The sequence below is a fragment of the Dromiciops gliroides genome, chromosome 2, assembly GCF_019393635.1.
Source record: "Dromiciops gliroides isolate mDroGli1 chromosome 2, mDroGli1.pri, whole genome shotgun sequence".
Classification (NCBI taxonomy): Eukaryota; Metazoa; Chordata; class Mammalia; order Microbiotheria; family Microbiotheriidae; genus Dromiciops; species Dromiciops gliroides.
In genome coordinates, this window is record NC_057862.1 from 243350462 (window position 1) to 243374672 (window position 24211).

The following is a 24211-nucleotide window of genomic DNA, read 5'->3' on the forward strand; positions in this document are numbered from 1 at the left end:
TTCTCAAATACATAAAGAATTAAGGAGATGCCCAGCAATTGAGGAACGACTGAACAATTATGTGATTGTAACAAAATACTATTGTGCTCTAAGAAATGATGAACAATATGATTTTAGAAAAACCTGGAAAGACTTACATGAACTGATACAGAGTAAAGTAAGCAGAACCAGGAGAATGTTATGCACAGTAACAGCAATATTCTATGATGAACAACTGTGAATGCCTCAGGTATTCTCATCAAGACAGGGATCCAAAGCAATCCCAGAGGATTTATGATGAAAAATGCTATCCCTCTCCAGAGAAAGAATTGATGGAGTCTGAACGCAGACTAAAGCATACTATATGTCACTTTCTTAATTTGGGGGGGGTTCAAGTTATCCTCTACAAAATGGAATATGTAAATATGTTTTACATGATTGTACATGTATAACCTATATCAGATTGCTTGCCATCTCACAGGTAGCAGGAAAAGAGGGAGGAGAGAGAATCTGGAATTCAAAAAAAATTTTTTAAATGTTGAATTTTTTTTGTTTACATGTAATCAAGGGAAAATATTATTAAAAACAAATTGCCTGGGGCAGCTAAGTGGCACAGTGGATAGAGCACCTGCCCTGGATTCAGGAGGACCTGAGTTCAAATCCGACCTCACATCCTTGACACTTACTAGCTGTGTGACCCTGGGAAAGTCACTTAACCCCAAATGCCTCACCCAAAAAACAAAAACAAAAAAAGCCAAATTGCCAAATATAATTAAATTTTTTCTATTCATATCCTTCTTGACCTCTCTGCAGCACTCTGCAGACCAACCTTTTCTCTTGCATGCTCTATCCTCTCTGAGTTATCGTGACACTGATCTCTCTTGGTTCTTCTATTATCTCAGGTTTATCCTTTGCTGGATCATATTCCATATCACTCTCTCTAATTGTGGTTGTATCCCAAAGTTCCATCCTGGTAACTGTTCTTACTCTCTGTTTAGGACCCACAACCATCTCTATACTGAAGACTCCCATATATACATATTCCAGCCTTACCCTCTCTACTGAATTCCAGTTCTATCTATTTACCAAGTTATCGATGGGACATTTCAGGGCAGCTAAGGGGTACAGTGGATAGAGCACCAGGTTGAAGTCAAGAAGACTCATCTTCTTGAGTTCAAATCCAGCCTCAAACATTCACTAGCTGTGTAACCCTGGGCAAATCATTTAACCTTGTTTGCCTCAGTTTCCTCATCTGTAAAATGATCTGGAGAATGACAAACCACTTCAGTAGAATCTTTGCCAAGATGGGGGCAGCTAGGTGGCGCAGTGGATAAAGCACCGGCCCTGGATTCAGGAGTTCCTGAGTTCAAATCCGGCCTCAGACACTTAACACTTACTAGCTGTGTGACCCTGGGCAAGTCACTTAACCCCAACTGCCTCATTAAAAAAAAACAAAAACAAAAACAAAAAGAATCTTTGCCAAGAAAACCCAAAATGGGACTCTGAAGAGTCAGACACAAGTGAAAAACAACCAAACAACAAGATAGAGTATTTCAACTGGATGTGCCATAGATATTTAAAAATCAGCATGTCCAAACAGAACTTTCTATCTCTGCCAATAATCCCCCACACCCTTAAATGTATCCTTCTTCCAATAGAATTGGCAATTATTTGTTCTTGGCAATTAATGTCAAGAACACAAACATCCTCCTTGTCCCCCAGATTTGCAATTTCAAAATCATATTTGATTCATCACTCTCAATCACCCCACATAGCCAATCAGTTGCCAAGACCTATCATTTCTACCCACAGACTCTCATATTCATCCTCTTCTGTACCCTTACACAGCCATCATCCTAGTTCAGGCCTTCATTACCTCTTCCCTGGCCTATTAAAAGAGCCTTCAAATGTGTCTTCCTCCTTCTAGTCTGTACCTATACCAATACATTCTCTACACAGCTACCAAAATGATCTTCCTTAAATGTTGGTCTGAACATGTCGCTCCTCTATTCAATAAACCTAGAGACTGACTACTATAGCCTGTTTAATGCTCTTTACGACCTATCCTTGTGCTACCTTTCCAGACTTATGCTCCCTTCCCTATGTATACCACTGTCCAACCCCCCCTTCCTTTAGACAATTCTTTAAATGGGACATAACATCTTCTACTTCTTTATTTTTGCTCTCCCCCAGGTCTGAAATGCACTCTCCCCTCACCTCTGTCTTTCAGAATCCCTAGTTGCCTTCAAGATTCAACTCAAGTTCATGAAGCCTATCATCTACTTGCTATCCCCTCAAATTATTTTATACTATTTTCTGCACACATGTATTATATGTGTATATATAATGTATGTGTTATATATGTATATATAATGTGTATGTATATATAATATATGTATGTATTATAGATAATGTATGTGTAGTACATATGTATATATAATGTATGTGTGTTATATATGTATATATAATGTGTGTGTGGTATATATGTATATATAATGTATGTGTGTATTATATATGTATATATAATATATATGTATGTGTATTATATATGTATACATAATGTACGTATGCATATGTGTGTATGCTGTCTCTGCTGGCTAGACTGTATGCTCCTAAAGGACAAGTGATATTTCACTTTTGTCTTTGTATCTATTACCTACTATTGTCCCTGGCATATAACAAGTGGCTACTAATGTAAGAGGCTAAAATTAGCCTCGGGTGCCCCAAACGGGCCGTCCCTCCCCAGTGCGACTGCTCTCCCTAAAACCACCTTGGGGGCGTAGCATGTCTTGCATGTGTCAGCTTTCTCCACCAAGCTCCAGGTGCACCCACACAGGGGCTCCATGCTCCGTGCCAGCCTTGGGTGCGACCTGGGGCTGCCAATGAATTAGTTTGGGGGCATGGGAGTTGGCTGGCCTGTAGTTCCTGAGAGATAAGGGTTTTATATTCAGGAGTGGGGGTAGTGAAAGGAGAACATAGTGAAGACATAGGAAAAAGAGTCGGTCAGTCAGTAAGAGACGCTACAGAGACAAGAGGGCAGCAGAGAGTAAATGGGAGGAAGTAGTGAAAAAGAGTAGGGTGCGGCTGATGGTGAGGGGAAAGTGCAAGCAGTGAGCTAGGGAGAGGTGAACTGTTCTGAGGCATGGATACAGGGGCCAGCCAACACCCACAGACAAGAGATATGCAGGCGGCAGGAGAGAAAGTTAAAAGAGAAAGTGAGTCTGGTGTACCAAAGTTCAAAGGTCATATTTTGCTTTTCATTATCTTTATCTCTAAGTTTATTCTCATAAATAAACCCTGTTTTTGCTTTAATTGAAAGGAGGCTGTTTGATCTTGTTTCTTGCTAGTCTGGGAGAAGCAGTGGGGAAGGGCAGGCCCTTACAACTTGGTCCACACGGGGCTTAAGGAACCTGGGGGACTTTTTACTAAATAATTTTCTGGGGGGACGGGGCAAGGGGGGTTAAGTGACTTGCCCGGGGTCACACAGCTAGTAAGTGTCAAGTGTCTGAGGCCAGATTTGAACTCAGGTACCCCTGAATCCAGGGCCGGTGCTTTATCCACTTTACCACCTAGCCGCCCCTGGGGGACTTTTTAAACCCCCAGGCAGATAGGCCCTTATAGACTGGCTTAGGCAGCTAATAGCCTATAGCCCTACAGTCAGATGCTGAGGCAGCTAATTATAGCTATATATAAAAGTCACACTAAATAACTATTAACTGATTTTAAATTGCTTAAATTTAATAATTTTAATGATCCTCATGGACAAGAAAATCACAAAGAATACTTTTTTGTTATTAAATAAATACATAGAAGTTTAATTAAATTTCACACAACCAATACTTATTACATTCTTACTGAATAATCAAGATAAAATTGCTGTTTAATTAAGTCTGAAGTGACCCCTACGTGCCTGTCCTTGCCTCAGCAACTGTCTATTCTTTTCCCTTTATTAGTGCAACCCTAAGACATTTCTATTTCTGTAGTCAGGAAGTCTGACTCTTGGACATTTTGATATGCCCTTCCCCTTTTGACTGGTGTACAAAAATATACAGAATACTAGAACTCTTTGACATGTGTTTGCAAAGACTATCTCTGAACAAGCTACTGTCTAACTAAAAGCTCTAAGCAATACCAGAGAAGAGTACCCATTCCATATTTCTACTGTTCACCAGCTCTGTGTTCTAAATAACTGGTGATCAGCCTTCTTAACATCACATCTCCTCCAATGGCTGCTTTGGAAGGTAAGGAGATGCTTTTGGGGAAAAAAAATGTTCTCAAATGAGGCCTTAAAAGTGGAGAAATTGCTTTTCTAAGTAATATTGCTTGGAGCTAACAAGACCACACAAGATCAACAAAATTGAGGGTATCATTATTTCACAAGCTCAGTAGGGACAATAAAGTATCCTATCTTTATAAAGCTGTTGAAAAATATTTTAGATTTATTTCTATTTTTCTGAAATTTGGCTTTATTTGGGAACCTTGATTTCTCCATTGTAGAATATTTATACTACTTGTATTGTGAGTGAGATTTTCCCCGTCCCTTAGTTATAAGAGATTTACTATAGTTTTAAGTGATTTAATTAAAATAATATTCAATATATTAACAAAAAATAATTGTGATTCATATAGATTGCATAAGGTTAGTAGGTCAAGTCCTTTTTCCATGTTTCTCAATTTTCCTATGACATAGTGTAGTAGATCTTGTGATATCCGCCCTAGGAAATGTCACAGGGTCTGTAGGTGGTCAGTAATACTGTTCACGCCGCTTTACACTGGCCTACTGTTCATGCCGCTTTACACTGGCCTAACAATGATCCACCCTATTGATATCATAGCGCTGATCCCTTGTTATTACTCAAGACTATGTCCTAATTTTAGATAATGCCCCCCCCAGGGTATATAAACCTATGTAGTTTGTACTTCTGGGTCTTTCAGGCCCAAAGCCTGGATGACCGGTTTTGTTGAGGCCCTCTTTCAATAAACCTATTTGCTTCAGCCTGGAAACTTTGTTATTTTCATTCTTCCGTCGGACTTAAAATTTTTTTTTCGCGACAGTATTCCTTAAAATTTATATTGATTCCACAAAGCTGCCTTCTCCCCACAAGGAAAAAAAATGAGGAGGCTGATTTTTTTTTAAGGTTTAAAACAAACTACCATTATTTTAAGTCTATGCCATTTGTAACAGTCCTAACATTAAAAATATGCATTTAGAGACCCTAGATGACTGCCTGAGAAATACAATTACCCTCCTATTTGCCCATGCCTTTCTAACTTAACCATGTGACCAAAGAGGAGATAAGTGAATTTTCATAAAATAACTAGGTAATAATTGAATGTTTATTTCTGATTAGTGGAGACAGACTTTTTTTTATTCTCCTTATAATACAATTTAAATGGTAGCCTGATTACCATAGCGTAGAGTCCCTTACATTCCCCATATTACTGATATAAATAAGGTAAAATAATGAAATATTATTTATATGTATTTGTAAAGTGTGTTTTTTCTTGTCTGATTACTAGGGCACTGATGTTATGTGTTAAAAAACAGAAACTTCATTTCAGGCCATGAAGAAGAGAGACCATTCAGAAACTTGTAGGGAAAAAGACTCCGATCAGTTAGCACAGACTACCAACACTGGTGTTAAATGTCAGAACCTTCAACCTTAATTTATATATTCTACTATAAAGTCTCTTTCCCTCTAGGGTTTAATATTATAACAAAAAGGCTGAGGGCTTACTCTGATAACCACTTTGCTGCCCAAGAATGGAGGAAATAACTGCAGGTCTTATGATCTTAAAGACACTGAACAACTTATCTTAACCATGCATTTCTAGTTTTGCATAAGTCCTACCATTTCTGTGAAAAATCTTACAATGTTTCCAATTAGTTCATTTGATTAAGGTTTACTGTGAATTTTGAATGTCATATTGTATACATTATTATTATTACAATGTAGTACTAGTAGCACTGAAGGAATTTATAACTATTTAAGCAACTTTATAGGAGTTTAGTAGACACAAAAGATGTTTGTAACATTTTATTAAAATATTACAATTGCAACAGAGTCCCAGTACCTCATGCTATTAATATTAACAAACGTAACAACTATTACAATAACTCTAAGTTGTAAGCAGAGAAAACTGCTGTGTAAAGTAGCATCTCTTCACAAGTATAAATTTGGCCTTTGTTAGTGTGCACTTTGATCCAAGTGTTCCCTCCGCTTGTGGCAGAAGGACACAATGTACTGGAGGCTTTCCTTGCTGTTTCTTGACATCATGGAAATGCCAGTGGAGCCATCTGGTGGTCTAACCTGTCAACCTATGACCACTCCTTATATATATCTTATATTTTTGTTCTTTGACATTCTTCATTGGTTATGCATGGCAGACTGCTTCACATTTACCATATACATCTCCACTGCCCTCTTTGTGACATTCTTTTTTTAAATTTTCTGAAAAGTGCTGTATTCCATGTCTCATTGATAAATAGCAATACCAATAGAATGTTGATATTAAAAAAATGAAACTTCACTTCTGTAATACAAATCTATTCATTCCTAAAGATGATCTGCTTGTTCAGGCTACATGCTGTTATACAAAATTTTTATTAGGAAGGATCTCCCTGGGTTAATGAATTAAAAGCAAAATATTTGTTCAGCCAATACTAAATCAGATAATAAGATCTGAAAGAGTCACAAAGACTATCTCCCCCAAATTATGTTAAAACTTCACAGATGGGGCAGCTAGGTGGCACAGTGGATAGAGCACTGGCCCTGGATTCAGGAGGACCTGAGTTCAAATCTGGCCTCAGACACTTTAACTAGCTGTGTGACCCTGAGCAAGTCACTTAACCCCAATTTGCCTTACCAAGGGGAAAAAAAAAACTTCACAGATCACTCATAAAAATATAAATGAAATAGATAGACAGATATGTGTCTTTCTGTCTATTCATACACACACACAGAGGCAACAGAAGCTGCAGCATAAACTAAGTCAGAGGAGACTATGAAAATCAGATTATTGGGAGAGAGATAAAGTAACTTGATTTTGTTTCAAAACTCCTCATAAATAACAGCTGTGGGAAGTTTCAACTTCTAGTGGTATTTTGGTAGGAACCTGCTTAATTTTCAGTGAAAGGCAACTGAACAACCTGGGTCTATCACAATAGAAAAAGTGAAAAGACCACAATAAATAAATATAGCCTTCCTCATGAATTGAAAGAAGTGAAATGCCAAACAGGAAGCCAACATGGCAGTTTACCTGAATATAGTTATGAGAAATACTACCAAGAAAAAAAGATTCCAGGAAGTATAAAGGGCAAAAGCAATTGTGCAGTGCCCTGAAGAGATTGTCAGATGTTGTATTGGTGTTTTTTCTTGCCAATACCAAGTAACAGCTAAATTTGCATCGATGCAGGGTGTTCTCTTTTCTTAAGGAGGTGAAACATGCCCTACATTATGAGGAAGAAGAAAAAATAAATTCAAACCCATACCTCTTCATTTCTTATCTTATCTATCATTTCCATAACACTTATGAAGTGGTAGCAGCGATCAGAATGGTCAACTTGATGGGTGGGAAAAGGACGATTTTGCCAAACACTCCACTCAGACAAAGACAGTTGATAACTTCCAGGTCTTGATTCACAATTCTAGGTTAAGAATGAAACAAAGAAAAATTAAAGATTACAGTTTGGGGTTTTTTAGGTCATTGCTAAAAATCTCAAAGCAAAATTACATAAGAATTTAGACTACAATGAATTCTTTATTAACTTTTTCTTTTGGAGGTGGAGAAAACAGAAGAACCAGGTTTCAACTATACTATTTTCTGAAAAAAGTGGCAAAAAACTTTAGTTGCATATTTAGTTGCTCTTTGTACCATCTATCTTTTATGGATAGAAGTTATTAGGCCAGTGACAAAGTGAGAATCTGGGAGAATACCAAAAAACCCCCCAAACATTAGGAGACATCCTGATTGACTAAGAATGACCTTGGGATTATAAGTAAATGGTGGGGCAGCTAGGTGGCACAGTGGATAGAGCACTGGCCCTGAAGTCAGGAAGACCTGAGTTCAAGTCCGGCCTCAGACACTTGATACTTACTACCTGTGTGACCCTGGGCAAGTCACTTAACCCCAATTACGTCCCCCTCCCCCTCCCCCAAAAAATGTAAATGGTAATTTTTGGTGCAGATCACAAAACCACAATGGAGAATTCAAGGATATTCACTTATATTTGGGGGGTAATGAAGGAACAGCATAATGGAATTCATGGCCAAGAGAACTACAGGCCATGCATGATGATTTTTAGCTAACAATAGAGTGGACTTAGGTACTTTTCACTGTATACTGACTCTATTCCCTTTTAAATGTACTTTCAATCACCATCAACCTTATTTTAATAGTTCTGTACCGCTTATCCCTTATTTAAAAAAAAAAATGAGCAGCAACATGAAATAACCCTCTTATGGCATGGGATTTATGACAATAGGAATAAATGTAAGAGAGGGAGTACATTCTTGAACCAACTTAAGGGTGAGTTGCCTAGAGCAATGAGAAGTTAAGTGACTTGACAAAGTCTGACAAATGAAAATTTAACAAAAAGATAAACACAAGTATGCTTCTTTATACAGTACAGAATTTCACAAAAATATAGCCAGAAACCACTGATGCTAGGAGACAAAATACATCAGGGAAGCTGGAGAAAGTAAATGAACCTGAACTCTGAGAAAGGAGTTATACCAGGGAGAATATAAGTACACAGAAGAAAACAGGAAATACTATGGATTAAGGAAAGTTCAAGAGGTAAATACAGAAGAAAAGAGCATCTCCACAGAAGGAGAGCCTCAGAGAAAAAAAAAAATGACTGCCCACAAGAACTACCTTAATGGTTAGGAGCGATGCAAGAAATAAAAAAGATGAAATCAGAACTGAAATAAAATCTCTGAAGGAAAAAACTAGAAGGAAAACAAATAGCTTAGAACACAAGGTAGAAAATTTGGCCCAAGCAACAGACTCCCTGAAAACAGAATGGAACAAAACTAAATGACTACAAATGTTGAAAACTATCTTTACATGTAAGTGGAAAATAATAAAATACTTTTATGATTTGAAAAATAAATAAATATGTTTAAAGATTTTTTAAAAAATTGAATGACTACATGAGACAGCAAAAAATATTAGAAGAAATTCAAGGCTAAAAGAAAGAAGAAAATGTTAGTTATTTATCTGTCAAAAACAGAGCTGGAAAACAAGTCAAAGGAAACTAATTTAAGAATCATCGAACTCGGGGCAGCTAGGTGTCACAGTGGATAAAGCACCCGCCCTGGATTCAGGAGGACCTGAGTTCAAATCCAGACTCAGACACTTGACACTCACTAGCTGTATGACCTTGGGCAAGTCATTTAACCCTCATTGTGCCCCCCCCTCAAAAAATATATATATATGAGGGAAGAATCATTGAACTCTCTGAAAATTATGTTCAAACAAAAAACCTAGATACCAAAGAAATCATAAAAACTGTCTAGTCCACTTACTTCACTACTTGAAAGAAATCTCAAACTGAAAGTTTCCAGGATTTTTTAGCCTATATCACAGAGCTTACAAGAGAAAAAAATATGGCAAGCACACAAAAAGGAAGAATGAAAATACCCAAAAAAACCCCAGTAAGGATCATATAAGGGTCTCCTAAAATTACTATAAAGGAAAGAAAATCATTGAGTATAAATCTCCAAATGGTACAAGATAAAGGTTTACAACCTGTGAGAAAATAATGGGTTGGGGCAGCTAGGTGGCGCAATGGTGCCCCAATGGATAGAACACCAGCCCTGGATTCAGGAGGGCCTGAGTTCAAATACGGTCTCAGAGACTTAGCACTTACTAGCTGTGTGACCCTGGGCAAGTCACTTAACCCCAATTGCCCCGCAAAAAAAAAAAAAAAGAGAGAGAGAGAGAGAGAGAGAGAGAGAGAGAGAAAATAATGGGTTTTGGGAAGCCCAGAGCACCACCCTCCCCTTGAGGGGATAATATTAAGATTGATTAGATTGACTTCGCTGATTAACTCACTTAAAATTAACTTAATTAAAACCACAACTACCTGAAAGCCTGGCCCTCAGAAGGTGTGTTCTCTAAACTCTGAGCTCAACACATTCTGCTCATGGACCACTCTCAAGTTCAGTAAACCAATAGATTTGAATGATGTTAGCCAATTAGCTTTTTTTTTTTTTGGTGAGGCAATTGGGGTTAAGTGACTTGCCCAGGGTCACACAGCTAGTAAGCATTAAGTGTCCGAGGTCAGATTTGAACTCAGGTTCTCCTGACTCCAGGGCCAGTGCTCTATCCACTGCACCACCTAGCTGCCCCTACCAATTAGCTTTGAGCAGTGTGGAAGGGCCGCCTCTCCTCAGGACCCTAACAAAGCTTCCACAGAGACTCTTGGACCAGCTTAAGGTGGCTAGATAGCTTCTTAACTTTCCGAGCCAAGTGTTCTCTCTTTACTAATATTGGCATGCTTTAATAAATGCTTAATGTAGGGGAAGCTAGGTGGCACAGTGAATAACGCACTGGCCCTTGATTCAGGAGGACCTGAGTTCAAATCTGACCTCAGACATTTGACACTTACTAGCTGTGTGGCCCCGGGCAAGTCACTTAACCCCAATTACCTCACCAAAAAAAAAAAATGCTTAATGCCAAAAACTAGTGCTAAAGCTTCTAATTTATAAGAAATAAATATATTAGAAACCCCTAGATAATTTCCCTAAACTTGGAACAGAAATAAGGCGACCATATATAATTTTAAACACCACACACCCAAAATAATTTGCCCTGAAAAACTAAGTAATACTCCAAGAGGAGAAAAAAGGGACTTTTACTGAACAGAGTATTTTCAAGTATTCCAATCAAAAGACCAGATCTGAGTAAAAGCACTGAAATGAAAACAAATGAGTCAAGAGAAGCCTAGAACAGTGATTACATTTAAACAATTGAAAAGAGTAGCAATGATGATGTGCTTAACATTCTAATGGAAAAGGAGAGACAATGTCCATTTGATGTAGGAGGCAAAAAAGGATTAATAGATTTAGCTCCAAAAGGGAGTTAGACCCCAGTTAATGGATAACTTATAAGTCAAAATGGTAGGTTCTCTTACCCACAAAAATCAGTACCCATAATGGGACCATAAAGGGTTAGGTCAAATAACAATAAAAGAAATGACATCCTATAGAAATTTAGACCAGAAATAAAAGAAAAATGATTATGTTTTGAAAGTAGCCATGGGAAACAGAAAGAGACATGCATAGAAAAGGCCAAATTTGTCCTCAGATTCACCTTATGCCATGCAAATCCCCAAAACACACCTCTATAAAAAAAAGTACCCGCCTCAGGGGTTGGCTTAGGACCCCAGGAACTCCAAATTAGAATGGGCCTTCCCCTGTGCCTCCCTAAAGTAGAGATTATTATAATGAGACTGATAATCAATTTATCCATACTATAAATATAACTGTCTTTCCTTTCCTTATTTGAGAGATACCTTTCCACTATTCTGGTTCTCTCCCTGTGGTCACTCACAGTATTGCAATAAAACTTGAGAAACTGAGTCACTGAGTCTTGTAATTCTTTTGGGACAATCAATTTGACCCCAAATTCCATCCCACATCACACTTAGAATCAGTTTTCCAGATTACAAAGGAAATTATGTAACACACAAAGTCTGGGATTAAGTATGTTTTTATTCTATTTTGCTGATTTTAAGATAAGAAATGAGAAGAGGAATATACTACAGAAGAAAGAGAAAAAACATTTTTCATAACTGGGATACGCAAAAAGAAGCACATAAAAACAAAGAAAAGGGAGAGAGAGGAGTAGTCATCACATTATCCTGACTGTTATGAGGTTAGGATTAAAGTTGAAACTGGCCAGCTAAACTAAGGATAGACACACCTTGAGAAATAAGGGAGGGGCAGCTAGGTGGCGTAGTAGATAGAGCACAGGCCCTGGGTTCAGAAGGACCTGAGTTCAAATCTGGTCCCAGACACTTAACAATTACTAGCTGTGTGACCCTGAGCAAGTCATTTAACCACAATTGCCTCACCAAAAAAACAAACAAACAAAAAAAAAAACCCATCAATGAGAAGGGAGATAAGATCATTAGGTGTGGCTGCGGCCTGAGTGGCTCTGATGGGACAGAGATAACTCCAGAAGTCTTCTCATTCAAGCCTTCACTCAAACTTTCCCCACTCCCATAAGGAACTTTCCATTGTCAGGTGGTGACCCCATCTGGTCACCCCAAGTCCCATCTATAAAAGCTATGGCCTTTCTCCTGTTCGAGAAGAAAGGGATCTCAGAGAATGGCCTCTGTGCCATCTCCCCTTGAGAGAAGTTTTTGACTTCTTTCTTGGTCTTTCTCTAGTGCCTAAATAAAATAATATTTTATTCTAATTGGATTTGTGTGCGAGAGGGTATAATTTTTTAAAGAGAGATACCTAAGAACCCCAACACCATCCATGATACCCCATGACAAGTGACTATTTTCTGAACCAGACAATGGAATGTTGAAAACAAATATACATATTCACACAGTTTGTTGTAGACATACAATAAACTTTAAAAAAAAACAACAGAAAGGGAAGAGAGTTAAGAAAGGCATTAAGAGGGGGCAGTTGGGTGGCGCAGTGGATAAAGCACCGGCTCTGGATTCAAGAGGACCTGAGTTCAAATCTGGCCTCAGACTAGCTGTGTAACCCTGGGCAAGTCACTTAACCCCCATTGCCTCTCAAAAAATAATTAAAAAGCAGTCATTTAAAAAAAAAAAAAGAAAGGCATTAAGAGAGAGGGCAAATTTGATGAAGCTGCAAGTAACCAGCAAAACAAACCTCATATTCAGAAGGTGAGCCATAAAGAGAATTGAAAAGAAGCAGACCATTTCAATTATTTATTATTGATGTCAATCAAATTCTTTCCCTTTCAATCATCCAACAAGCATTTATGAATTGTCTACTAAGCAGCAAATAAATACAAATATGAAGTATTTATATAAGGTAATCATATAAGGCATTATATATGAAAAAGATATAAGGCAATTATATAAGATAATTTGGGAGAGAGGGTAGTGGTAGTTGGGAGATCAGGAGAAGCTGCATGCAGAAGAAAGTACTTATGCTGTATCCAAAAAAAAAAAAAGAAAAAAGGAGAAGTACTCAATTTCTTGGAAGAAAAAAGTATATTTCAAACATGTGGGACAGCCAGAGCAAAGGAAATGGAGTGCAATGTGTGAAAAACATCAAAGTCGCTAATTTTGATATATCACCGAGTATGAATAATGTAAAGGAAGCCAGAAAGATAGGCTGGAGTCAAGTTTGAGCAGTTTTTATGATTTGTTTCTTTCTGATAAGGGGAAACCGATAGGAGAAAGCACGTGGGTCCTTAGGATTCCTCTGTAAAGAATTACACTCTCACACAAGACCTAATCAGGAATAAGAGAACAGGTTTATTGGGGTATAAGAGAAACCGGCCGGGAGGAAGGTTTTGCCAGAACAAAACGCTTTCCCCCCCAACTGACTTGTGGGGTGCCATTTTATAGGGTTTAGATGGGGGGTGGGTAAGAGTCTCTTATTGGGTGAGGGGCTGGTAGTGTTCCCACGTTGCGCTGTGGTAGGAAGAATCCCTCTTGAGAGATCTGGTGGTGGGTGTCAACTTTGTCCTGATGGGTCTAAACAGTCTGCTGATGGGCAGTTCCAGGTGGTCTTCTCCTGGATTACCTCATCCAGATGCTTAGGAGGACTGGAATGTGGGGTGATGGTCCTGGAGCATGCTCAGTTCAATCTGTGCCACTTATCTCCGTTAGGTGAGTGTGTGTGTCCTTGATTGTGTTCAAGGAGAGGCCTACTTGATTTCAAGGGAAAACCCCTGAGGTTTCAAGGAAAAGGTTCCTTGAACCCCCCAGAGAATTGTTGGGGTGACCGGGGCCCATAATCCTCCCATGACATTTCTTTTCTTTTTTTTGCAGGGCAATAAGGGTTAAGTGACTTGTTCAGGGTCATACAGCTAGTAAGTGTCAAGTGTCTGAGCCCGGATTTGAACTCAGGTCCTCCTGAATCCAGGGCCGGTGCTCTATTCACCTAGCTGCCCCATGATTTCTTGATAAATGGTAACCAGGTTTTTTGTTTGAACATTATTTTCAGAAAGTCCAGTGATTTTTAAATTATGTTTTAAATTACCTGTTTTCCAGGTCTATTTTTGATAAGTAGACACAATTTTTTCCTGGTTTTTCAATCTTTTGACTTTCTCCTAATATTTTTTATTGTCTCATGTAGGCAGTTTTAATTGCTCCATTCTTTTTTCAGGGAGGTAATTATTTGGGAATAATTTTCCACCTTGTGTTCTAAAACTGTCGGCCTTCCAATTTTTTCCTCTAGAGCTATTTCAATTCTAATTTCATTTTTTTCTTCTCTTGCTTCAGAACTTGTTAAGGACTTTAACTGACAAAAGATTTTGTATTTTAATCCTAGAGACAATCAGAAGCCACAGGATTGATTAAGTAGGGGAGTCACATGATGAGATCTGTGCTTAAAGAAAAAACTTTGGCAGCAGCCACACTGCAGCGAACTGGATCCATGAATTATAGCAGTGAGTGAGTTGAAGCAAAGAGGCCAATTAAGTGCAGTTGCAAAACCTCAGCAAGAGGTGTTGAGAATCTGAATAAGGTGGTAAATGTGTGAAGAAAGAAATAAAAGTCAGGCAGAGCAAAGGTATGGGGACAGGCCATGGAGTACCATGTGTTAGTAAGAGGGAAAGACAGTTTGGCTGGATGGAAACTTTCAGGGCAGAAGGGGAGAAGGAGGTGGAGGCAGAGTGGACAGAGGTAAATAATGTCCAACAAGGCCAGATGGTCATTGTGGAGAGGCTATGTAAGTCTTTTTTGTTTGTTTGTTTTTGATGAGGCAATTGGGGTTAAGTGACTTGACCAAGGTCACACAACTAGTAAGTGTCAATTGTCGGGGCCTAATTTGAACTCAGGTCCTCCTGACTCGAGGGCTGGTGCTCTATCCACTGCACCACCTAGCTGCCTCTATGTAAGTCTTTAAAAGCTAAATAGGAGAGTTTATATTTTTTCCTAGAGGAAATAGGAAGCCATTGATATTTATCAATTGTGGACTTGAATGGTCAGATTTGAACTTAGGGAAAATTATCTTGGCAGCACTGTGTGAGATTAGAGTGGTAAGAGATGTGAGGTGGGGAGACCAATAACAAAGCTATTACAATAATCTATTCTTTTTGGTTTTGGTTTTTCTTTTTTCTTTTTTGCGAGGCAATGGGGGTTAAGTGACTTGCCCAGGGTCACACAGCTAGTAAGTGTCAAGTGTCTGAGGCCGGATTTGAACTCAGGTACTCCTGAATCCAGGGCCTACACCTTATCCACTGTACCACCTAGCTGCCCCTATTGCAATAATCTAGATGAAAAGTGATTGGGGGGGGTGGAGCAGCTAGGTGGCGCAGTGGATAAAGCACCAGCCCTGGATTCAGGAGGACCTGAGTTCAAATTGGCCTCAGACGCTTGACACTTACTAGCTGTGTGACCCTGGGCAAGTCATTTAACCCTCATTGCCTCGTCAAAAATTAAAATTAAAAAAGTAATGAGGGCCTGAAGTGAGATGACAGCTGTATGAGTGGGAGGAAGGGGTCAGATGTGAAGATGTTATGGAGGTGAGATCTGACAACTAACTATATATGTACAACAAGGGAAAATGAATAATCCAAGATAATGCTGAGGTTATAAATGTGGGAGAATGGTAGGATGTTGTTACCTTTCACATAAATGAGGGAGTTTTGAAGAGGGGACCATTTGAGGGGAAAGATAATGAATGTCAGTTTTAGACCTACACACACACACCCCATTATCATCTCCACAGAGTTGATAGTTAAACCCACTGGAGCTGATTATTTTTCATAAGAGGAAAGTGCCAAAAACAAAACTTTGGGGAATATGGGTAGTTTGGGAGTATGATAAGAATGATGAGCCGAAAAAGAAGAAGCAGTTAGACATGTAGGAGAACCAGGAGGGAGCAGTGTCTTGAAAGCCCAGAAAAGAGAAAGTACCTAGGTGGAGAGTGTACCACAGTACCACATGAAGCACATAGGTTAAAGAAGGAGTTAGAAAATATCAGATCTGACAATTATTGCCTTCTGTGGAGAAATTTGTTTTAGTCGAGTGATGAGGTTGGAAGCCAGGCTACAAAAGGTTGAGAAGAAACCGAGAAGACAAGAAATAAAGTCAACAAATGCAAATAGCTTTTTTTCAACAAGTTTGGCTGAGAAAGAGAGGAGGAATATGAGCCAATAGGTTGAAGAAGTAGGAAGGTCCAGTGGGTATTTTTTAAGGATGAGGGTAATTAAGCATTTCTCCTGTTCTTTCTCTAAGAAAATATTCATGTTTATAATGTTCATATAAAGAAAAAAATTTTTTAACTCCACAATGTGTAAAAATTCCTAAATTAATATCAGAAGGAAAGCACCTGCTAGAGGAACAAGCCATAGCATACTCCTTTTCTCAGAGTCCCATTTGAACAAATATTTGAAACCAAATTTTGGTAACAAAAAAAAACAAAACAAACTGATTTGTTCTCAGTTACATTTTTTGTTTTTGGCAGGGCAATGAGGGTTAAGTGATTTGCCCAGGGTCACACAGCTAGTAAGTGTCAAGTGTCTGAGGCTGGATTTGAACTCAGGTCCTCCTGAATCCAGGGCCAGTGTTTTATCCACTGCACCACCTAGCTGCCCCCAAATTATTTTTATTTGTTCTCAACAAATACTTGTTGAACAAACCAATCTGCAAAAACCTACCTGAAGCTATTCCCAGTCTCTCCAGTTTATGGTGCCCTTCCCCTCCATTACCTTGTATAACGTGTGTGTGTATGTGTGTGTGTACACACACTGTCTCCCTGAATAGAATGTAAATTCCTCTGAAGCAGAGGATGTTTCATTTTTTTTTTTGGCTTTGTATTTCTACTACCTAGCACAGTGCCTGCTATAAACAGGCCCTTGATAAATGCTTGCTGATTAACTGATTAAAGAAACTTAGAGGTTTAACCTGGAAAAGAGATGGGTCTGGAGGACATAAGTTGTCTTCAAGTATTTGAAAAACTGTGAGAAGGATTAAACTGTTTGGCCCTAAAGAACAGAATCAAGAGCAACAACTAGACATTGCAAAGAGGCAAATGTAAGCATTCTGTCAAGAAAGCTTCCAATGATAAAAGCAGCCAGAAAAGGGAGTGGGCTGTCTTGAGACATAATGGATTCAAGGAACGGCTGGATAACAACTGGTAGCGTATATTTTAATGTGGATTTTATTGAAGTTATAGATTGAACTAGATGGCCACCATTATTCTTTCCAAGTCAAAAATCCTATCATTTTGTGAATAAAACAGGACAAGATACTTTCATAAAAAGCTGACAGGCATAATTTTCTAATTTTGTCCATCTCTCCAAGGCTAAAATTTCCTGAGGCCAACTATCTTCTCCTGATCTCCAAGACTAAAAGTATCTTCCCATTTCCCCTAGATCACTGGAATTTACCAGCAGCTTGTTGAAAATGAAAAAAAGAAAAATTCACCAATAGATGAGCTGCCAAAGAAAAGAAATGGTCTCAAAAGAATAACTGAAAACTATCAGCAACCACATGGATGACTGCTCCAAATCCCTAATACCAATAGGAAAATTAAAGCAAAACTAAGGTTTTGTCACCCTTATAACCTTTGCCAACAAACTGACAAAAATGAATAAGATGGAATATGTTGGTACAGCAAAAAGACATGTGTCCTCCTTATGGAACAGTAAATAGTTTCAATCCTTCTGGAAAGAAAATTAGGATTATGCAAGAAAAGCCACCCCTTTTGACCTAGAGTATATACTTCAAAGAGGTTAAAGATGGAAAGAAAGAAGCTATACACACCAAAATATACATGGCAATATTTTTTGGTGGTACAAAAGAACTGGAAATAAAGAATCACAGGTTCACAGATTTAGAGCTAGAAGCGTATCCATAAAGACCATCTAGTCCAACTCCCTCATCTACAGATTAAGAAACTGAGACTGAAGGGAGTTAAATGACTTACCCAAGGTAATAAAATTCAAGATGCCTATCAACTGGGGAATGGCTAAACAAACTGTGGTTTGTGAACTTATCAAAATATTAATACACTGTCAGAAACAATGATTATGAAGAATTCAGAAAAACATGAGAAGTCTTACATAAATTGAGATATAGTGAAATAAGCAGAAAAGTAATATATACAGTGGGTACAACTTAAATGGAAGAAAACAAACAAACAAAAATAATAAAATCTAATGACAAGATCTGCCCCAGGCAGAAAAAGAGTTAAGAAAACATACTCCCCTCTTTAACTTGGTTAAAAATGTTGCCTAAGCTATCAGACATAGTTGCTATGTTAGTTTTGCTTGACTGTTTTTTCTTGTTACAAGGGAAATTTTCCTGGGGAGTGAAGTAGGGTAGTATATTTTTGGAAATGATTATATTTTTTATAAAATTGGTTCCAAAGAGTTAAAAATTATTTTAGTTCAGAGGAAATGTAAAGTTTTATGATGGGTGGGAAGAAGCATAACATGTAATGAATGAGGAACTCTAAAGAAGAACAGGAATAAACAATGTCATCAAGAAACAAAAGGGATTACAGGTTGATTACCAGAGTATTCCAAGTGGTACATTCACCATGTCAGGAGAAAGTGAAGAATACCTACAGAATAACGGATGCCCCAGCAGGGGCAAACTTATGAGAGGACATAGGCAAGAATCAGAAAAGATAGGCAGATATAGATGGGTTGTAATGTGCATCACTTAAGGAACACCCAAATCAATGAGATCACAATTCCATTTCAGTATAAAAATAAAAGCATCAGCAAAACATTAATTTTTAAAATGAAAATGAACTAATTATTTTAGGGTTTTTTTTCCTTTTTAAAAAGTTTAGGGGCAGCTAGGTGGCACAGTGGATAGAGCACCAGCCCTAGAGTCAGGAGGACCTGAGTTCAAATCCAGCCTCAGACACTTAACACTTACTAGCTGTGTGACCCCGGGCAAGTCACTTAACCCCAATTGCCTCACTAAAACAATTAATTAATTAATCAATTATTTTTTTTTAAAGTTTAACAGGCCAAAAGAGAAAGAAAAGCAATCTGTACAAAGATATTGACAAGAGCAAAATCTACAATGTTAAAAAACTAAGCTGACCACCCACTAGAAACAAAACAGCTGAACAACCCATGGAATGTTAGTATCATATAATATAGTTACTTAAAACACCTAATGTGAAAACTTTCTTAATATTGAAATATTTGTAGGAGAATTCCAACCTATGGGCTGCAGATCCCTGAGAGAGGGCAGTTATTTCAAGAGACATTTTGTCAAAAAAAAAAAAAAATTATACCGGGGCGGCTAGGTGGCGCAGCGGATAAAGCACTGGCCCTCGATTCAGGTTCAACCTCATACACTTCACACTTACTAGCTGTGTGTGTGACCCTGGGCAAGTCACTCAATCCTCACTGCCCCGCCCCCCAAAAAAAAAGAAAAGAAAAAAAGAAAAACAAATCATATCAAATAAGCAAATATACCTTCTGTAGATAAAGAAATAATATTCTCATATGTACACATTATTTTTTACATGTAAGCAGATTGTTTTCTTAACACACCAGTGATTTCACTGATGCAGATAGGGAGTTCTTGGTGAAAAACCCTTTACTAATACAGATTCATAGCTTCTCTGTTAGTTACAGTTTGAGAAAGATGTCTGGCACACTGAGATATTGAGTGATCTGCCCAGTCATACAGCCAGCATGTTAGAGGCCATAAATAGCACTGGCTTATCTGACTCTGAGGCCATCTCTCTAACCATTATAACACAGTGCCTAAATATGAATAAAACACAATAAAATACAAATTCATTCTAAAAGGATGAGTAATTCCTTGCACTTTTTCAGCCTTATGTAAATTTTCTCAATAAACCATAAGTATAAACATCATTATGTGAGAGTCAAGAAAATTGGTGTTTAAAGGGTTCCTCATATTTTAAGAAGCTGAGAATTACTGGTTTACAGGAAATAATGTTAAGCAAACACAACAGAATACAGCATGCATATACACTATTAATGAAGATCAAAAAAGAACCTGGCACAAAACAAATATGCAGAGGTTTCTATAGACTTATGAATGACTTCTTTTCTCATCAGTCAATTTCCAATATGCCTTCCATTCAGTACCCTCCATAACAAAGGGAAACAATGAAGCAAAACTTAACCAAAACCAAAAACAAAACTAACAACAGAGAATCAGCTTCTGTCAGGCTAGGCAACATCCATCATCCACAGTCGCCCTCTCAATCCCCAATGAACAGGAAGGTGCACTTAGTCACTGCATGAAATGTAAACTGAGCTGACTTTTAGTTCTTTTGAAGTTATGACGATGATGGTGGTGGTGGTGATGGTGGTGATAATAACTTAGCCTTTATATATTGCTTTAAGGTTTGCAGAGCACTTCACAAATACTGTCACATTTGATCCTCACAAAAGCTCTGGAAGGTAGGTGATATTGTTATCCCCAGTTTACAGATGAGGAAACTGAGGCAGACAGAAGTTAGGTGACCTGCCCAGGGTCACATAACTAGTATATACACAAGGCCAGATTTGAACTCAGGTCTTTGTGACTCCAGATCCAGCACTCTGTTCACTCTACTCACCTAACAGCCTCTTAATGATTGTTTTTTTGTTTGTTTCTGTTTTAATTACATTATTAATCATGTGGTTTCCTATTAATTTGCAAAGAATGAGTGGAAAAAGTAAAAATCACCAAATTTTAGAGTTGCAAGCAACCTTGAAAGTTCTTTAATATAAACCCTTCATTATACATAAGTAAAAACTGAGCCTGAGAAAGGTTAAATGATTTGACAAAGTTGGATGGTGGAGGATCTGGGGCTTCAATCCACAGCTCCCACCTTCTAGTCAAGTGCGCCTTCTACACACATGATAACACGTGAAAGTTGTACTTACTGATATCTCTTCCTCATCTTGTAAAGATTCAAACTTAGCTTTGGGCAGTATTATTTCTTTAATGTCATCACTTTCTCTTAATCTATATAGTTTGTTCCATAACCTAAATTCTTCTTCTGTTAAGGACCAAGCTTCTTTTGAGCTGCATTGTTTCATTCCTACAGGTTGAAGAAATTATAAAAACATAAAATTATAGGCAAATTAAAAAATACAAAGTAAATATAAAAAGTATAACACTATATTGAAAAAAGAAATGAGGAAGCTCAAATATCCCATTGCTAGATATATAGCCCAAAGAAGTGATAAAGGTCCCACATAAACCAAAATCTTCAAAGCAGAACATTTTCTGGTTATAAGGAATTGAAAACAAAACAGCCAATGACTAGGGATGTAGAAAATAAATTATAGCAGAACAATGCAATGCAATATTAACATGCTATAAGAAATAAATATGGAAAGGGAAGGGGCCAAAATGGTAGAATGATAAGAAACAATGCTGTGAAAACTCTGCTCCACAAACTCTTCCTAATACAGCTAGAAGATGAACCAGATCAAATCCTGATGGAGAAGCTCAGAAAAAGTCAGTGAGTCCTTTGTCCCAGCCCATCAGTATAGGGAGACAGAGAGGTCTTTGGACATTAGAAATGAGATCAAGTTAACACTATGCTGCCCGTGGAGCACTCCAGCACCCAGAAAGAGGCTAAGCACCAGGACAAAAGGAGATCCATACCAAAGCACTGCCATACCCATACCAGGGCACTATAATAGAGACAGGTGCCAAATAGTAGCTTTGTTGCCCACTACCCAGTCCCAGGTCACAGGGCTGAGTGAGAAAGGGACCTTGGGGGCAGCTAGGTGGCGCAATGGATAGAGCACCGGCCCTGAAGTCAGGAGTACCTGAGTTCAAGTCCGACCTCAGACACTTAACACTTACTAGCTGTGTGACCCTAGGCAAGTCACTTAACCCCAATTGCCTCACTAAAAAAAAAAAAAAAGAGAGAGAGAAAGGGACCTGCTCATGTTCCCTAGTAAGGAGGCCCTGAATGGTATACAAAAAAAGGGAGTAAGTTCAGAAACCAGTCTGCAGCACCAGTGTGGCTCAAAACATCAGGGTCTCACTTCTGTCAGGGTCTCACTTCTAACATCTAGCCCAGGCTGCAGAGGAATAACCAAGGTAAGAATCCCAGATCAAAGGAGACTACAATTCTGCTGCTCTGAGCCAACAGACCAGTACAGGGGAGAGGGGGTGCTAGCAATTAGACTTAGCCCTGGATCAGACCACTTTGACAGCACTGAAAGATTTTAGGTCCCCAGACTGTAAGATCCTGGAATAATACAACACTCAATACCCCAAGAAATCAGCAACAGGTCCAACCCAAGCCTTCCTTCCAGAAGTGCCATAGAACCCAGCTGTAACATCAACTCTGAAGTTGAGAAGTATGCTGGAAGAATCAGCAAACAAAAAAAGAACCCCATCATAATAAGCTATTATGGTGGCAGGGAATCTCAAGAAACCAATGCAGAAGAAGATGACTCTAAAACATCTACAAATGGGGCACCTAGGTGGTGCAGTAGATAGAGCACCAGGCCTGGAAATCAGGAAGACCTGAATTCAAATCCAGCCTCAGGCACTTACTAGCTATGTGACCCTGAGAAAGTCACTTAAGGGTCACTGTTTGCCTCAGTTTCCCCATCTATAAAATGGAGATAATAAAAGGACCTACCTCCCAGGGTTAATATGACAATTAAATGAGATAACTATGGCACCTACTAAGTACTATATAAATGTTAGTGATTACTGCTATTGTTTTTGTTATTATTACTTTTTTTTTATTATTATAAGCATTGCCACAGAGAAAAACATAGCTTGGGTACAAAACGCAATTAGAATTTCTGGAAGAGATGAAGTAAGATGTTTCTTATAAATGGCATTAGAGTACTTGAGGTAAAAACTGGAAAATAAATGAGAGCAATGGAAGAAGGAATTGGAAAGGGAATTAATGAAAAGCTTAGCAAAAAACTACAAAATCTTACCCAAGTAACAAACTCCCTGAAAATTCAAATGTAACAAAAGCCAACTGACTCCATGTCACAACAAGAAATGTTAAAAACAAAGTCAAAAAAGGCTGAAAAAATAGAAGAAAATATAAGGTATCACACAGCAAAAACAACTGACTTGGAAAAAAGATCAAGGAGAAAAAAAATTAAAAATCATTGTACTACCTGAACTCCATGACCAAAAAAAAGAGCCTAAAATCATTTTCAAAAAATCTTTAGGAAAAAAATATCTGCCCAGATCTCTTAGAACCAGAGGGCAAAGTAGTAACAGAAAGAATATACCAGTCACCTCCTGAAATAAACCACAAAAAGTAAACTCCCAAAAACACGATAGCCAAAATTCTAGTCAAAGCATGATCCTATGTTCTCATTGGGGGGGGGGGGGGGGGGAGAAGGTGTGCAGTGGGAGAGTAAGGTGAATCTTGACTGATTTAAAAAAAAATTTTTAAATCAATCCTTGAAGGGAATGATCCAGGAAAGAACTGAGTAGGGACTACTATGGAATGTTAACTCCAAACTATAATTTCACATATCTTTTCCTTGTTTGAGACCCTTAAAAATGTTAGCTCATATCACCTTTGGTAGAAAGATACCTCTGAGAACATAGCCACTGTGTGGTTTGGACAGTGCTCTCTCCACCCTAGAAATGGCTTAAAGTCTTTCATAAACTGGCCCCCTCCTGTCTCTCCAGTCTTCTCACACTTTACTCCCCTCAACATACTCTTTGATCTAGTGACACTGGCCTCCTTTATATTCCTTGAGGAAGAAGACATTCCATCTCCAACTTCATACATTTTTATTGGCTGTCTCCTCCTGACTCCCCTGGCTTCTTTCCAGTCTTAGTTCAAATGCTAGCTTATATAAGAAGCCTTTGGGGCAGCTAGGTGGATAGAGCACCAGCCCTGGAATCAGGAGGACCCGAGTTCAAATCCGGCCTCAGATCCTTGACACTTACTTGCTGTGTAACCCTGCGCAAGTCACTTAACCCCCATTGCCCCACCAAAAAAAAAAAAAAAAGAAGTCTTTGACAGTTCTTCCCTCTAATGCCAATGTGTTTCCAATCCTCTATATATCTCTAGAATATAGTAGTTAACAGGAATTGTATTTTGTTGCTTTGCCTTTCTTTGAA

At 38.3% G+C, this 24211-nt stretch overlaps 1 protein-coding gene across 1 annotated transcript in view; it reads right to left on the minus strand.

Annotated features, from left to right (window-relative positions):
* Positions 1-24211, minus strand: part of FANCM (FA complementation group M) — a 98956-nt gene that overhangs the window by 39793 nt on the left and 34952 nt on the right. Inside the window, 2 exon segments of the mRNA XM_043981388.1 lie at positions 7472-7627; positions 21025-21182. Coding sequence (XP_043837323.1) covers positions 7472-7627; positions 21025-21182 — 314 coding nt within the window.